This window comes from Heteronotia binoei, chromosome 5 (assembly GCF_032191835.1).
Source record: "Heteronotia binoei isolate CCM8104 ecotype False Entrance Well chromosome 5, APGP_CSIRO_Hbin_v1, whole genome shotgun sequence".
Lineage (NCBI taxonomy): Eukaryota > Metazoa > Chordata > Lepidosauria > Squamata > Gekkonidae > Heteronotia > Heteronotia binoei.
In genome coordinates, this window is record NC_083227.1 from 141,641,172 (window position 1) to 141,658,092 (window position 16,921).

Genomic DNA, 16,921 nt, shown 5'->3' on the forward strand with positions numbered 1-16,921 from the left:
GATGGATGCAAACCAAGGTTAAAAATAAATATGATAAACAGCTGCCTCAAAAATGGTAAAAATTCCTTACCACCAATAATCATATCCTTGGGAATATTTTAACCCCGCCCCCCACTCTCTGAGGATTTGTGCATTACTTTTATTATGTTTGTACTGCTAGAAACAGCATGTTCATGGGATGTTTTCCACACATGTTGATCATCATTTATTTTATATCTCATAATCTACCTGAAGATGAGCCTGCTTACATAATAATAATAATAATAATAATAATAATAATAATAACAACTTTATTTTGGTATCCCGCCCTCCCCCACCAAAGGCGGGCTCAGGGCGGCTCACAGACATGGAATTCCATGATTCAATAAAACAATATAAGCAACAATTTTAGATACAATCAATTACATAAATAAATTAGTTAAAAATAGATAAAATAGGTGCTATAAATACTATACGTCATAATCATACATAAGATGGCTAGATGGCTACAAATCAGTTTAGCCAGGTTCTGTCTTAAAAGCAAGCTGAAGAAGAAATGTTTTGCAAGCCCTGCGGAATTGGTTCAGGTCCCGCAGGGCTCGCACCATCTCTGGAAGTTGATTCCACCATCGAGGGGCCATTGCTGAGAAGGCTTGCTCCCTGGTTGTCTTCAATCTAGCCTCTCTTGGCCCAGGGATTGTTAAAAGATTTTGAGAGCTGGATCTCAGTGCTCTCTGGGGAACATATGGGGAGAGGCGGTCCCTTAGGTAGGCAGGTCCTCGGCCATATAGGGCTTGCATAACAGCTTGCAGAGCCTGTTTCTGGCAGCCTGTCTGTGATAAAAGCAATCTGCAGTCTGACCGTTTAACAAATCCCGTGTTTCATCTTGTAGAATGCTGAAGTGGGAAGATGTCACAGAAAATGCTTTTTTTTATGCCATTGAAAAAGAGGCTTTCCTAAACTTTTGAACCCCTAGCAGATAAGTCTAAAGACATTGTACTGTAAAATCTATAGTAACATTATGACAAGGAGCACTATCATTTGTAGGCCTTCAATTCAGCAGGAGCTCACAGGAGCGCAGCTCCTGAGGGGCTCCCCCTCTTCCCCCCCACCTACCTACCTTCTCCATTGAATAGTAGGTGCAGCTGCGTAACAATCCCTGGATGAGCTCCACCACCTATTTTTCTACAAAATGACCCCTGTTATGGCAGGGAGAACTCTAATACCAATTAATTGATTGGTGTGAAATTCACATTTCATCTTTGGTGGGAACAAATAAGGGTCATTTTGCTGGAATGAAAATCTCCCAGGGGATCTTGGGAAAAAGGAACACCATGGGGCAGGTTGAGGATTGGAAAGGTAGCTGGGTCAAAGACACAAAAGACATGGAAGCTCTGGAATGGAAAGCCTAGATGCAGGGTAGCTGAAGGGGAAGGGAAGCAAAATGAAGAGGAAGGTAAAAAGATACAGAAGGCTGAAGAAAAAAAAAATTAAACTGTGGAATGGAGATCTCTCGATCTAGACATCAGTAATCTCCTGTGCCTCTAGGAATTTTGCCAGGTGTTAATTCTACCATCACTGCAGCAGTTCTATTTGGGCAAGAGGTAGTCAGGGCAAAAACACCATGTTGAAGCTCTCAAATTGATTTGACCATAACCTGGCAGTTCTTTTGCAGTAGGGCATCTGGTGCCACCTTGTGGACATCTTTCTTATTCACATTTAGTTCTGCAAATTTTTAGGAAGAAATATTTTGAGGTATTTGAGAACTGCATGTTTCTTGATGCAGACTGTCAGACCAGTATTTAGTCATTAAGCACATCTGTCTCTGAGGGTGCTGACCTCTTGTGGGCTCCTGCATTAGTTTTTTGGACCAATAAATGCAATTCTGATGCAAAAGCTTTGTGACATCTTTGGATGCCTAGCACTTTGGTTAGATGCTGCAATTTGGAACAAGGCATCTAAACTATGTGTCCTCCAAATGGAAGCAAAAGACCACATGTTCTCAGGCATAAAATATTCACAGTTTTAGGTATTGAGCTAGTATTTCAGAAGGGGAAGCATGTCATTACAATGACAGATGTATGTGGAGTGGCTTGTTTGTGGTAATTTTAGAAGATCAGATGCTGTGCACAATTAACAACACACAGCTGCATCATGGGTATCAGGCTCAGTCACAGACAATAGTTCATGTGTCGACTAACACTTCTATCGAACAATATATTGATATAGTATTTGTATATAGTAATCGTAACGTAATGCAATGAAAATTGAAATATATTTCCCTACATGACACTGCACTCCACCCCAACAAAAGTGAAAAAAAATGCTGTTTGTTACCTGCACGCTTAAGAGGAGATGAATGGGGCATTGCAAAGAAGTCTCAGTTTACTTCCCACAATTAGAAAGGATTCTGTTACACATTTATCACTAATCTTGACATATTTATTGCTTGAACTATTGTTCCCCTTAATTAAATTCATACAGCTGTTGACCCTATACACTTAACTGGTTGTTACTGTTTTGTTTCCGCTGCCGCATATCTTAAAGTATCTTTATCATGTTATATGCTAGTTTGCTGTCCAGCCTTTATAAGTCTGAATGCTTCCATTGTATTATATCTGAAGAAGACTGTATGCACACCAAAGCTCATGCCTTGAATAAAACCTTGTTGATTTTAAAGGTGTCACTGGGCTCTAATTTTATTCTGTTGCTTCAGACCAATAAGGCTACCCACCTGGATCACACTGTGTTCATATAAGGGGTTTGCCAAGACTTTTGGATATAACTGTGGTTATGACATGGAACACAACCATCATTCTTCTGTGGTGGTGCATTGCAGGGGAATATGGAAAATAGTGGTTACTGTCTTTCAGGGAAGCATATCTTTAATTACTGATCTTACTGAGAGGCCCCTGAGAAGCTTCCAGGGAATCTCAGAGTTTCTTGGAATGATATGAAATCCATTGTTCTATTTTCACTTGTGGGGTAGTTGATGATGCAGTCAGAAATGGGCAATGATCTTTGAGGTCTTGATATGTTATCAGCATTTTTACAGCATTATGCTGTAAAAATAAATGGACAAATGAAGCCATATTTTAGTTGCTGATCTGTTTCTTTAATTCCTATGATAAATGACAGGCAGACAACCAGGTGGACCTGGTTCGGCAGCATTTCTATGAAGTCTCTCTGGAATATGTTTTCAAAGTACAGGAAGTTCAGGAGAGGAAGATGTTTGAATTTGTGGAACCTGTAAGTAAACATTCAGAGCTTGCAAAGCATTGCTACTGTTTTGTGATCTATTGTGTAATATAGAAGGAAGAGCTAAGATGTCTTTTGTTCCTGGTTTGCAGTTTACACCCCAAAAATTGGCCTACTAACTGTTTCATGGGTGAAAGTTAGTTTTGTCTTACTCAATCAGTTTTCAGATGCTGGGTTTCCAGTTTCCAGACACTAGGAGATAATTAGTGTATTTTTTAGAAATGGTGTATTAATTGCAATAACAAATAATTAATAATGAATAATAAATTAAAATAATAAATTATTATTTTTATTATTAGACAGCCAGTTTGGTGTAGTGGTTAAATGTGCGGACTCTTATCTGGGAGAACTGGGTTTGATTCTCCACTCCTCCACTTGCAGGTGCTGGAATGGCCTTGGGTTAGCCATAGCTCTCGTAGAAGTTGTCCTTGAAAGGGCAGCTTCTGGGAGAGCTCTCTCAGCCCCACCCACCTCAAAGGGTGTCTGTTGTGGGAGATGGTGAAAAAGGGGATTGTAAGCCGCTCTGAGACTCTGATTCAGAGTGAAGGACGGGGTATAAATCTGCAGTCATCTTCTTCTTTCTTCTTCTTCATACATTGTATAATTTCAACTATTTAGCCTGTGTATGTTAATTTATATTTTTCATTCCTCTGTCGGTTTTCCCTTCAACACAGCTCTTGGCAATTTCAGATCTTTGGCATAAGATCCTCACAAATAAAGGTTATTTTGAATGAACCATTTGCCTCTTCAACCAGTAGTCAAGTTTATTTATTTGTGTTAAGCCATAGGCTATTACAAACAAAAATATCAACGAGGTTCATAGAGATAAAATGTACAAGTGGAATACAATATAAGTAAAATATCATATAACGGTGAAACAAATTATGAAAAATTCATCAGAAGATAAACAAATATTAAAGACCGCAAATGAAACAAACCGGGCAAAATACACCACAAAATAAGAGCAAAAATTACAGTCACAAAGTAACCACAGAATCAGTAGTTAATTGGCACCTGTGCAAACCGCTTTGGCCTGTAATTTCTTCGCTACAAGGGCATACAATGCCATTTTGTGAGATATATTGGCATCAACGTCAGCTAACAGAAATACAATCTTCTCAGGATCTGAATAGGCATGTAGATTAGTTAATATCCCAGAGAGAATTTTTACCCTGGGTTGAGCATACAATGGACGGTTAAGAATGTAATGAGGTAAATCCACACTCACAGAAATGCCACAGATACAAAGACGCTCTTCCTTAGGGATTTTACTGTAACGGCCAGCGAGCATTGCCGTTGGCATTGTTTCAAAGTGCAAGGATGTGAAGGCAACTCTGAGGTTATGGTTAGCTATACTAACCAGGTAGGGAGACCTAGAATGATCAAACTTAAATAATTTAAACCAAAGTGCTGACTGACATTTTAAAATTAATTGTCTGTCTAACATGGCATCGCACTTAAATACCCAGTCTCTGAGATGCTGATTGTCTACTGAGACAGCAAGAAGGTCATCAGGAATGGAATATTTTACAAGTAAGTTGTTGAAGAAGCTAAGGATCTTTAGTAGTCTTACTTTCATATCCACAACCAAATTAGCAGAAGGGCTTGAAAGACAGAACAAGGAAAGCTGAAAAGAAAAATTAAGAACATAAGAGAAGCCATGTTGGATCAGGCCAATGGCCCATCCAGTCCAACACTCTGTCACACAGTGGCCAAAAATTTATATATATACACACTGTGGCTAATAGCCACTGATGGACCTCTGCTCCATATTTTTATCTAACCCCCTCTTGAAGCTGTCTATGCTTGTAACTGCCACCACCTCCTGTGGCAGTGAATTCCACATGTTAATCACCCTTTGGGTGAAGAAGTATTTCCTTTTATCCGTTTTAACCTGACTGCTCAGCAATTTCATCGAATGCCCACGAGTTCTTGTATTGTAAGAAAGGGAGAAAAGGACTTCTTTCTCTGCTTTCTCCATTCCATGCATCATCTTGTAAACCTCTATCATGTCACCCCGCAGTCGACGTTTCTCCAAGCTAAAGAGCCCCAAGCGTTTTAACCTTTCTTCATAGGGAAAGTGTTTAAACCCTTTAATCATTCTAGTTGCCCTTTTCTGGACTTTTCCCAATGCTATAATATTTTTTTTGAAGTGGGGTGACCAGAATTGCACACAGTATTCCAAATGAGACCACACCATCGATTTATACAGAAGCATTATGATACTGGCTGATTTGTTTTCAGTTCCCTTCCTACTAATTCCCAGCACGGCGTTGGCCTTTTTTATTGCAATCGCACACTGTCTTGACACTTTCAGTGAGTTATCTACCACGGCCCCAAGATCTCTGTCTTGATCAGTCTCTGCCAGTTGACACCCCATCAATTTGTATTTGTAGCTGGGATTCTTGGCCCCAATGTGCATTACTTTGCACTTGGCCACATTGATCCTCATCTGCCACACTGACGCCCACTCACCCAGCCTCAACAGATCCCTTTGGAGTGCCTCACAATCCTCTCTGGTTCTCACCACCCTGAACAATTTAGTGTCATCTGCAAACTTGGCCACTTCACTGCTAACTCTCAACTCCAGATCATTAACGAACAAGTTAAAGAGCATGGGACCCAGTACTGAGCCCTGCGGCACTCCACTTCTTACCGTCCTCCACTGCGAAGACTGCCCATTTATACTCACTCTCTGCTTCCTATTAATTAGTCAGTTTTTGATCCACAAGAGGACCTGTCCTTTTACTCCATGACTCTCAAGCTTTCTAAGGAGCCTTTGATGAGGAACTTTATCAAAAGCTTTCTGGAAGTCAAGGTAAACAATATCGGGTCTCCTTTGTCCACATGTTTGTTCACCCCCTCAAAGAAATGTAACAGGTTAGTGAGGCAAGATCTTCCCTTACAGAACCCATACCCAGTCTTCCTCAATAACTCATGTTCATCAATGTGCCTACTCATTCTGTCCTTGATAATGGTTTCTACCAACTTTCCCAGTATTGAAGTCAGACTGACCGGCCTGTAGTTTCCTGGATCTCCTCTGGAACCCTTTTTAAAGATGGAGGTGACATTTGCTACCTTCCAGTCCTCAGGAACGGAGGGCAGATATCAATGAAAGATTACAATGCAGGCCAACAACACCCCCAGAAAAATTGTAAAAATCTAGAGGGACCTAAAAAGGTAAAACATATGATATGAAAAATACAGATAAAAAATTAAAAGATTATACAGCTCCAGTAAAATATTAAAATATACTGATTAACAATTGTTTCAGTTTCAATAACATTTATGGTAGTATACAGAGTACTCAGGGATTAGGATAAAGTAAAATACAAGCTTGGGAATATTCAAAAATAATAAAAAAACAGACAGTTTCAAGACCCCTTCGTTACATAACCCTCATGAATTCTACTAGCTGCCACCAAGAATTTGGCACAATTAGATGTAAATTGGGGGTTAGAATCTGATAACAGCATATTTCTGATTTTATAATCAGAGAACCTCAGGCATCCCTTAAACAAAGAATAGATGTACCTAGCGCGTATGCCTAGGTAAAGGCCACACCATGGACCGTAATAAAGCAGATTGAATTGAATTGAATGAAAGATTACAAATTTTTGTCAGAAGATCCACAAGTTCAACTTTGAGTTCTTTCAGAACTCTTGGATGTATGCCATCCGGACCTGGTGACATTAGTTTTTAATTCGTCTATCAGTTGTAGGACCTCCTCTCTTGTCACCTCAATCTGACTCAGGTCTTTCAATACCCCTTCCAAAATAAGTGGTTCTGGAGCAGGCAAACACTTCTCATCTTCCACAGTGAAGACGGAGGCAAAAAATGCATTCAGCTTCTCAGCCATTTCCCTATCCTCCTTCAGTAACCCTTTGACCCCTTGGTCATCCAAGGGCCCCACTGCCTCCCTGGCTGGTTTCCTGTTTCCTGTCTCTGTTATTTTTATATACATACGTTTGCATAACTTTTGCCCATATATATTTTATATTTTGATTATTATTTTTCTTGCCTGCTAGGTATATTGATTCTGACAATCAGGTAGTTGTGTCCTCTGAGTTTTAACTTTCCATTTATGCAGTGCCTGTCTTTTAGCAACCAATGCAGTTCTTTTGATTCTTTCCTTATTGATTCTTTATATTACAAGTAACTGGAATGTTTCCTAATAGTAATATCAGAAAACCATATATGTTTCTGGAACTGGATTAACCTATTTACCCTTCATTGTCCTGAATTTAACTCATGGCCATTTCCCAATATGTGTGCATTAAAATGGCTACATGTTTTCCACATGTCTAGCAAGCATCAGCAGTATCCCTGTTTAGAGCATTCATCTGCGCCCCAGAATATTCTATGTAGGATTTACAGTTGAGTCACATATAGAGTGGAAGATTTAATATTTGCCAGTCCCCCTTTCTGACAAGCTGAGAAAATTTTGTATTGGGCAGCCAAAAGTGGCTGCAGGGCCATTCTGCCCAGCTCCCAGGCTGTCTCCCCTGCAAGAGGAGGAGGCAGCCTTGGAGTGAGACCGCTCTCTTCCAAGCCCGGCTAGGAAGCTGGGCTTGGAGGAGAGCACACACTGGTGCACCATCCGGACAGCTGTCTTGCAGGGGAGACAGCCTAGGAGCCCGGCAGAAGAGACCCACAGTCCCTTTCTCCTGCCCGAGACTTAGGCAGACAAAAGAGTGGCAGAATGGGTGGAGAGGGCACCCAACGGCACCCTGCAGGTGAGGTGGCATCCCAGGCAGCCACCTACCTTGCCTACTCCCATGCGCTGGCCATGGGGCCAGTTATTGGGGAAAGAACATATGCTTATAGTTCAGAGGCTCTGGGAGGCAGCGTGGGATTGAAGGACTCTGCATTTGGCTGGCCCAGTGTGAATGAAGAGCTGGGTCTAGGGCAGAGGTGCAAGAAGGTGGGAGTTGAGCAACTCTGGCTGGGGAGCCAACAACGATCTAAGCAGTGAGATTCCTGGAGAATAAAATTGTGCTTCAGCCTTGAGTTGGTGTCTTGATTTTGGTAAGGAAGGGAGCTGGAACCCCACCGCACGTTGAGCTTGTTGAGAGCCTCCACCCTCACTAGTCCATGTCTCTGTGTTTCAGCACAGTCATGTGCTACAGGCACATTTGAGATCTTAGGCAGCCCTTCTGTCCCCTTGCAATGGCTTCTGACAGGAAGTAAAAGATAACTGTTTTATACTGCTTACCCTGCACTGAGATTAGAATCCTAGATAAGCCGAGGTCTGGGGAAAGAACCTTCCCCATAACACTGACCAAGTTTTTCTGCTTGGTTTGGCTCACATGTTTGGCCAATTGCTTTCAGGTGGTGTCAGGCCCTGCCCCCGGTGCACCCACGTCATCCATAAGCTGATGTGCTTGCGTCACTTCCAGGTAACATGGGGTGGACCTGGTGCCGCCTGGAAGTGATGCAGGCATGCTACCCAAACTGGTTCAGTTTGGGGGGGTTTTTTGTTCAGGGGTTCATTTCAGGGCTGCCTGATTTGCAAGCCCCAGACTGAACTAGGCTTTCCTGGTCTGTGCTAATCCCTAGTATTTAACATTTGAGCAGGATATTGAGGTTGCCTTCACAAAAGACTATCAGGGTTGTTTTTTTTTTGTGATGAACACAAGTTCAGCCTGTTGTCTCACACATGTGCTTCCTCCCTCTTCCTGCTTTCAGAAGCCTTCAATCAAATTCCAGCTGCTTGTGCCTGTGCAAAAGGGCGTTCTGACTACATCTCACAGACCATGATTGTTACCAGAAATTCAACTGTGTTGTTGTGTGGGATTTAAACATCATGGCAAAACTGGAATTTATTGAAAACGGAAGAGTTTAGATTTCTTTATGTCATGCACGTGAGCTTGCCAAAACAGTATCATTTCTGTCACAAACTAGCCTGTTTTCAACATCCTTTTATAATAATAATAAAACCATAGTGGCTTTGGCAAAATGAAGCTCTCACATTGGTTGAAACGTGTGCTCCAAAAACCATTGGCCCATCACCCACCACTCTGCACACCTATTGGATCATTCAGCTGTCCCCCACCCACTTCAGACTGGGAATGTTGGAAAAACCCTCAGAGGCACTCTTACCTCAGACAGACACACATATCCCACCCTGCTCTATCTGCTCTCCTTTAGAAGCCCTCCCGAATGGCTCCCAGTGTCTGGTGCCCTGCTGAGCTGCCTCCAGGCCGCCCTTGCCAATATAGCTCTACCTGCCTGTAAATGGCCCACACAGGTGGCCAGATACAACACACAGCCCCTCTCTCTCTCCCCAACAGCCTTGCCACTCTGCCACACACTCCTCAATACCCTTGGGGCCCTATGCTACCAACATTGCTCTGACTCCCCCTTAGTGGCTCACAAACCCTCCCTCGGAGGGTAGTCCTCGCTCAACGTGAGCCCAAGTCCTCCTGGCAGACCCAATGTTTACACAGGAAGGCAGCGACTGTTGGGCATCATGGGCCAGCAACTGCTGGATATCATGGGCCTGATGTCAGCCATGCCATTGTGCTCCTTTCCATGCTGGGTTGGAGAGCAGGGATTCTGTGCTGAAGTGGGGAGGGGGGAGAGTCTGTCTCTGTTCACAATCACACCAGTAACTCCAGAGGAATGCTTTACTTTGCATGAGAAAGGCAGAAGCTGTGCCTCAGTGGTAGAGTCAGCCCATGTTGGGGGTGGGGTGGGGTTCATTTACACAATGGGTTGGAGACTGAGGATACTGTGCTGGGGAGAAAGACACACCCTCACCAGCCTCTGCAGAAAATCTCATAAATAACTCCAGTTTCCTTTGCTTCCTACAATTCCTGTCTTAACTGGAAATACCTTCAAATTCTCTGTGCATGACACTGGCAGGCATTCATTTTTTTTTGTAGAAAAAGCCCTGCAGGAACTCATATTAGGCCACGCTCCCTGACACCAACTGCATTTCTGCTCAAAACCCCCCCTGCTGGCAGGCTACTAACAGCTGCAAAGAATTGAGAAGGGCAGGGGCTGCAACTCACTGGTAGAGCATCTGTGTATTGATTTGAATTTATGGATGTGTGTTCCTTTAATGGTTGGTAAGTTGCCTCATGGCGCAGAGTGGTAAAGCTACAGTACTGCAGTCTGTGCTCTCTGCTCACAAACTGAGTTCGATCCCGGTGGAAGCTGGGTTCAAGTAGCCAGCTCCAGGTTGACTCAGCCTTCCATCCTTCTGAGGTCAGTAAAACGAGTACCCAGCTTGCTGGAGGGAAAGTGTAGATGACTGGGGAAGGCAATGGCAAATCACCACATAAAACGTCTTCTGTGGAAATGTCGTGATACGACGTCACTCCAGAGTCGGAAACAACTGGTGCTTGCACAGGGGGACTACCTTTACCTTTTTTGCTTAAGTTGCAGTAGAGAAAGGAGGGTGAAAGAGGGGGAATGAGTGAGTGAGGTGATTAGTTGGTGCCTGAGGGAGTGTGGGCTGAGCTAAGAAGTATGTGTGTGGGGAGAGAGGGAGGGCTCAGCAGTTAACTCTCTGCAGAGTGACAGCAGTTAACTGTCAGTCGTGCTCAGTCAGCAGCCCGTGGAGTCTGAGAAACAGTCTTCTGATTAGAATCCCATATACTGCTGTGAAAAACATTAAGATTTTATCTATAGAAGAAAAGTAGAAATACTTAAGAGGGCATATTAGGGCTTGATAGAAAGCCAAAATGTAATACTGTCAGAGTATTATAGCTGTGTGAGAGACAGAAGCTGTCAGAAAGTTGAGTTAGGAAGAGAAAGGAGGATTTGAGAGTGAGGAGTGTGTTAAGTGAGAGTGACACCTCTGTCAGAAGTTATTGTTATTCACTAGAGAATTAAGCTATAAACATCTTGAAACCGATATGCTTATTGTACAAACAAAATTTATTTTGTTGGAGTCCTGTGATCTTAAAATATAAGGGTCTTATCTTCAAGGCCACATAGCCCAACAAAGAAGCCTTAAAGTTTGGGCTCAGTTCAGTGGGGAACATTAAATAAAGTGATTGGAATTAAATTCCTGGTGGCAGCATCACACACAAATTAAAAAAGAAGTTGTGACAATTTGCTTGGCATGCATACGCTCACAGCTTCAGTCCCTGCCATGTCCTAGTAAAACTCTGCAAGAGATGCTGAACGGATAAAAGGAAGTACTTCTTCACCCAAAGGGTGATTAACATGTGGAATTTACTGCCACAGGAGGTGGTGGCGGCCACAAGTATAGCCACCTTCAAGAGGGGTTTAGATAAAAATATGGAGCACAGGTCCATCAGTGGCTATTAGCCACAGTGTGTGTGTATATATAAATTTTTTTGTCACTGTGTGACACAGAGTGTTGGACTGGATGGGCCATTGGCCTGATCCAACATGGCTTCTCTTAAGGGCTGCTGCCAGAGTCTGAGAATGCAATATTTACTTTGCTGGACCAGGGGTCTGATTCACTATCAACCTCTGTCATGCCATGACTGTTCAAATGCCATCTTCCACTCCAAGGGTTAGAGTTGGGACGCTGCACTTACCCCTTCTGAAATTCGATACACATTCATCAACCCCCCCACCCTCTTTCTAGAGCCCGTTATTTTCTTCTCAAAAAGGGCCTTATTGCTAGTCTGAAAATAATTTTAGTGTGAAAGCAGCTTCTGAATGGTGCAGTCCTCTCTCAATGGGAAGTGTGAGTGAAGATTGCAATAATTACTTGAGTGAAGCTGATTTCATGGGTCTTTTCCAACCAATCATAATAATCTTACCTGGTTACTTTTCTTCCGTGGAGAAAGCTCAAAGCAAAGTATTCATGGTCTCTAGAAGCCAGTAGCTGTGACCCTCATCTGAGATGTAAAAGGGGAAGCAGAAAAAAAGATACATTGAGCTATGAAAAATGTCAAATACAGAATTTACTTTTTCAGATTTTTTTTAATACTATCTCTCCATGTACCTGCTAGAGGCTGCTCTAAAATTAAAAACAAAAGGGACTCTTTTACTTTCTGGTGCTGCAGTTGCTTTAGCCTTTCTGTGAGATTTGAAAATATCCTATTGTGTTTATTGCTTTATTTGTTTTTATGGAAGAGTAAATAAAAAGTTAACAGAAGTCATGACCTCAGCACTGGTTGGCACTGCCTGATGTTAGCCACAGCCAAATGTAATTTTGATTGTGTGCTGCAGTGGGTTTATTTGTTAGCTGTTAAGAGGGCATGGAGAATGTATTGGGAAAGCAAAGGGCACAGACATAGTTTATATAGTATAGCAAAACACAGCTTTAGAAAACTGTTAGATTGCTGGAAAACCCTTTTTCATGTCTTGTTTTGCATAGTAGTATTAATAAAAGCTTTGGTAGGGCTCAGCATACCCAAACTTCAAAGAGAGCTTGAGAAAAGGGATTCTTTTAAACACATGCACCCACCCACCCATACTCTTATATACAGCATTCAAGTTCATGGAAATTATCTTAATTGTCCTTATTGAAGTCATAAAAGTTCTTAGCTGCTGTTCTGTACCAGCTCCCTTCTGAAGTTGAAGGCCATTTCTGTTGTTCATTTAATTTGCTAGAGATCCTATAAGTTGGCATGGTCTGTGAAAGTGTGTCTTTGAAAAATTCTGAAAAGGGGTATCTCCCATGCTTTTTTTTTTTTTAAAAAAAATGAGTCTGGTTGCTTTGTTCTTGTCAGAATACTTCAGGGCCTTAGGACCAGAATGCATTTGTGCTTTGTTTCCTCTTATTTGAAATGACAGGCTGGGGGTGGAGAATATTTTTGTTCCTTCCTGGAGCTTTGAAGGAGTAAATCCACAGTTCTTCAATAGCTGAGTAGCAAGATAAGAGGCTTACAGTTTTGTTTTGGCCCTGCAGATGGCACCAGCCAATTCAATTGTTGCTTAGATATAAGTGATGCAATAGATTTGTGGAATGTACTGTTTATAAGAATGTTATTGTGTATAGAAGAAGAAGAAGAAGATATTGGATTTATATCCCGCCCTCCACTCTGAAGAGTCTCAGAGCAGCTCACAATCTCCTTTACCTTCCTCCCCCACAACAGACACCCTGTGAGGTGGGTGGGGCTGGAGAGGGCTCTCACAGCAGCTGCCCTTTCAAGGACAACCTCTGCTAGAGCTATGGCTGACCCAGGGCCAAGCTAGCAGGTGCAAGTGGAGGAGTGGGGAGTCAAACCCGGTTCTCCCAGATAAGAGTCCACACACTTAACCACTACACCAAACTGGTATAGGCGCATGTGTGTTTGTAGGTTAGAAAAGTTATGACCGAGGAGGGACATACAATTGTTTAAATGGGATAAAGAATCACAAGCAAGAGAAGGTGTGGTTCAAAAATATTTACATACATGGCATTTTTTACCAATGATCCTTGTTGGTTGCATTAAACTAGATAAGGCAGAGAATGTGTTCATTATTTATTTTACATAGGCCATTCATGGTATAAGGCAGTTGCATGTGCTTTTTCTTTGATTGTTTTTTTCAAATCTGGTTTTGTTTGAATGTACAGATCTCAGAGGTACTGTGACAGTCCACATGGGCAAGACATTGTGAAGTAAATTGACTACACAATTAGTGTTTAAATATGCTGCTTATTTACATGTTTTCTTAAATTCAGAGACCTGTGCAGACCAAAATACTTTGTCCAAAGCCATCCAACATAGAAGTTTGTGTTTGAAGATCCGCTGTGATCAGGGCCCAGCAGAAACTCATTTTCATATTAGGTCACACCCCTTGACATCACCATTGTTTAACATAGGGCTTTTTTGTAGAAAAAGTCCGGCAGAAGCTCATTTGCGTATTAGGCCACACCTCCTGGTGCCAAGCCAGCCGGAACCGCGTTCCCGTGCTTCGTGCTCAAAAAAAGCCCTGGCTGCGGTTTTCTGAAGGCTGTACAATATCACATTATAGATCTTGTACACAGTGTGATATTTATGGGCTGGGCTGCTTGTTCCCATGTATTTTTTTTAATGAAATAAGTTTGATTGAGTGCAATGGAACATTTCTAAGTAAGTGTACATCGAATACAGTCTAAAACTTATGTAAAATTATTCTGATTCCATTGCTTTCATTGGTCTTAGATTGGAGTAAATCTACTAGACTAAACAGAATCCACCGAGAGCGTACCTCTCCTAACTCAGCCACTTGTGTTCTTTTCCTCCTCCACTGCAGTTGCTGGCTTTTCTGCAAGGGCTGTTTACATTCTACCATCATGGTTATGAACTTGCAAAGGACTTCAGTGATTTCAAGACAGAGCTGACAATCAGCATACAAAATGTAAGCCTTATGTGGAAACATCTATTGGGGATAGAAACACAATAATAATAGTGGTTTAGTTTTTCAAAATGCATGTTTTCCTATACACTAGTTCATAAGAGGAGTAATGTGTAGAACTGCAAGCAAATATTTTTATGTGTATGATGGTAAAGGTGACAGCAGATTATTTCTTTTTGTCCTAAGAATCTTAAGTGCTAAATGTCCATTTGCATGCATACTTAAGCGAGCCCTTATTTCAGCAAGTATTGATAACCATTCTTTTCTTCTTCAAGAATGTGATGACATGAGTTTTGGTGTCAGAAGCAGATATTGGCAACTTTTGCTCTCTATTCCTTATGCGTGGTAATTTTTCTTAAATCTGAAAGTAGATTGTGCTTCTATTTGTGGAACATAGTATTTAGAACAATCTGATGCTTCTGTTCTTCCTGAAGGATTAACATTTATTGCCAACGGTCATGAAATTAAAGGGCTTTTTTGCATTCTAAATTTGCTTTTTCAAGTATAAAAATGTTTTTGGCTTGCCTTATTATTTGCCTTAGTGGTTAAACAAAAATTGTATTTGAGAGAATTGTGAGCAAGCTCTACTGTAGCTCCCACAAGTTTTCCAGAAGTTGGTCATGAACTCTAAGCTGTGTGAATACCTAGGCAAGATTTAAAGTTTGGGGTGGTTGAGTTCAGACCTAAAAACTGTGAGTCAATGTACTTTCCTACCCACCCATTCCCCTGCTGTTCGAGTGCATTTCTTCTTTATGAGACAATATTTTGCTTCTAATCTGATTTTATTTGCAACTGTTTCCAGTTACTTGAATGGCCTTGGAACTGTTATGCTATTGGAACTATGGTGTGTAGCTTCATGGAACAGGGGATTTTTGGAGGCAGCACCCAAAAAAATGAATACTGTCCCAAGTTGTGCCCTATCACTCCTGGTTTCTAGGTATCTGGCTAAGACAACTCTTTGCCTCTGCAAAGTCTTCCTTAGTGGTCTCCCATCCAAGAACTGACTCTCCTTAGCTTCTGAGAGCTGATGATATCAGGCTGTACTACACCATTCCACATCCCTAACTACAACTACTTCTAACTACTACCTTTATAAAGTGCCCACTCGCACAATTTTGTTTTGCCACATCCCTATTTCCCATTTATATAAATGCCTTCCTAACCTCATTAGGCAGACCACTCTACCAGGAGGGAGCTTGGGTACAAGTGAAGTCCTGGGATTTTAAGGGTTGGCAGATGCTACCTAACATCATCTCTGCACTCTTCTTTAAATACAGACTAGAAACCGGTTTGAAGGCACACGATCAGAGGTTGAGACCTTGATGAAGAAGATGAAGGAGAATCCCCATGAGCACAAAAACATCAGTCTGTACACAATGGAGGGTTATCTATATGTCCAAGAAAAGCGTAAGTGCTTTTATTTTGAGACTACGGAGCTCCACTGTGGACTCTTCTAGTGATAGTTTCTCTGTAAACTGGTGGAGGAATCCTTTTGGCTTTGTGAAATTAGGTGAACAGAACACAAAATTTTGTTTAAAAACATTTGCTTTGTCATCAGTGGATACTAAGGGATTTTTTTTAGTGTGCATCTTAACATTTCATTTGTGTTATAGGTCACTTTGGAACATCCTGGGTGAAGCATTACTGCACCTATCAGAGTGACTCTAAGCGTATAACTATGGTGCCATTTGATCAGAAGTCTGGTGGAAAGGGGGTAAGTTGAAATTTGTATATGGCAATTGGTATATGGTATGTGGTATAATGAAATTGGTATATGGTATATGACAGAGTCATCCAAAAATCATAAGATTCATATTGGGATTGTAGAGAGGCTACTCAGTAGGGTCACAGCTAGTTACCATAATTCCTCAATAGGAGATCCAAACTCATTATTCTTTCCATGGAAGTACAATTAAAAGAAAAAAAAATCAATCTTCCTAGCTGATAAAGGGTACAACTAGCTTCTGCAGTGTCTTGGGTAAATAGCACTGATCCTGAAGAAATGAAAAGGGTAGCTGCATTTACCTCTCAATGTTGTAGGACTCTTTCCCCAGGCAAGAGTATATTTGCTGTAGTATACTTGTTTTGTCCTTTGAAGAACATAAGAGAAGCCATCTTGGATCAGGCCAGTGGCCCATCCAGTCCAACACTGTGCCACACAATGGCCAAAAAACCCAACTGCTGTCGGGAAGTCCACCAGTGGGACTAGAAGCCCTCCCACTGTGCCCCCCCCCCAAAGCACCAAGAGACATTTAACATTTTTAACATTGAGCTAAAGGGGTAGACTGCTGGTTTAGAAAGAAGTGCAGAGCTGTAGAGTAATATGGTGCACCAAGTTATTCTGTGTTCAGATTTAAAACCCCTTCCATGAAAGAATGTAACTGCTTGTCTACCAAAGGCATTGTTACTTCAGAATTAATTTTCTCTAATT

At 41.7% G+C, this 16,921-nt stretch overlaps 1 protein-coding gene across 2 annotated transcripts in view; it reads left to right on the forward strand.

Annotated features, from left to right (window-relative positions):
- Positions 1-16,921, forward strand: part of ARHGAP26 (Rho GTPase activating protein 26) — a 537,491-nt gene that overhangs the window by 145,150 nt on the left and 375,420 nt on the right. For both annotated transcript variants that reach the window (XM_060240533.1, XM_060240534.1), the window contains exons 6-9: positions 3,118-3,228; positions 14,389-14,493; positions 15,768-15,897; positions 16,104-16,204. In XM_060240533.1, the coding sequence (XP_060096516.1) occupies positions 3,118-3,228; positions 14,389-14,493; positions 15,768-15,897; positions 16,104-16,204 (447 nt within the window). The remainder of the gene's footprint in view (positions 1-3,117; positions 3,229-14,388; positions 14,494-15,767; positions 15,898-16,103; positions 16,205-16,921) is intronic.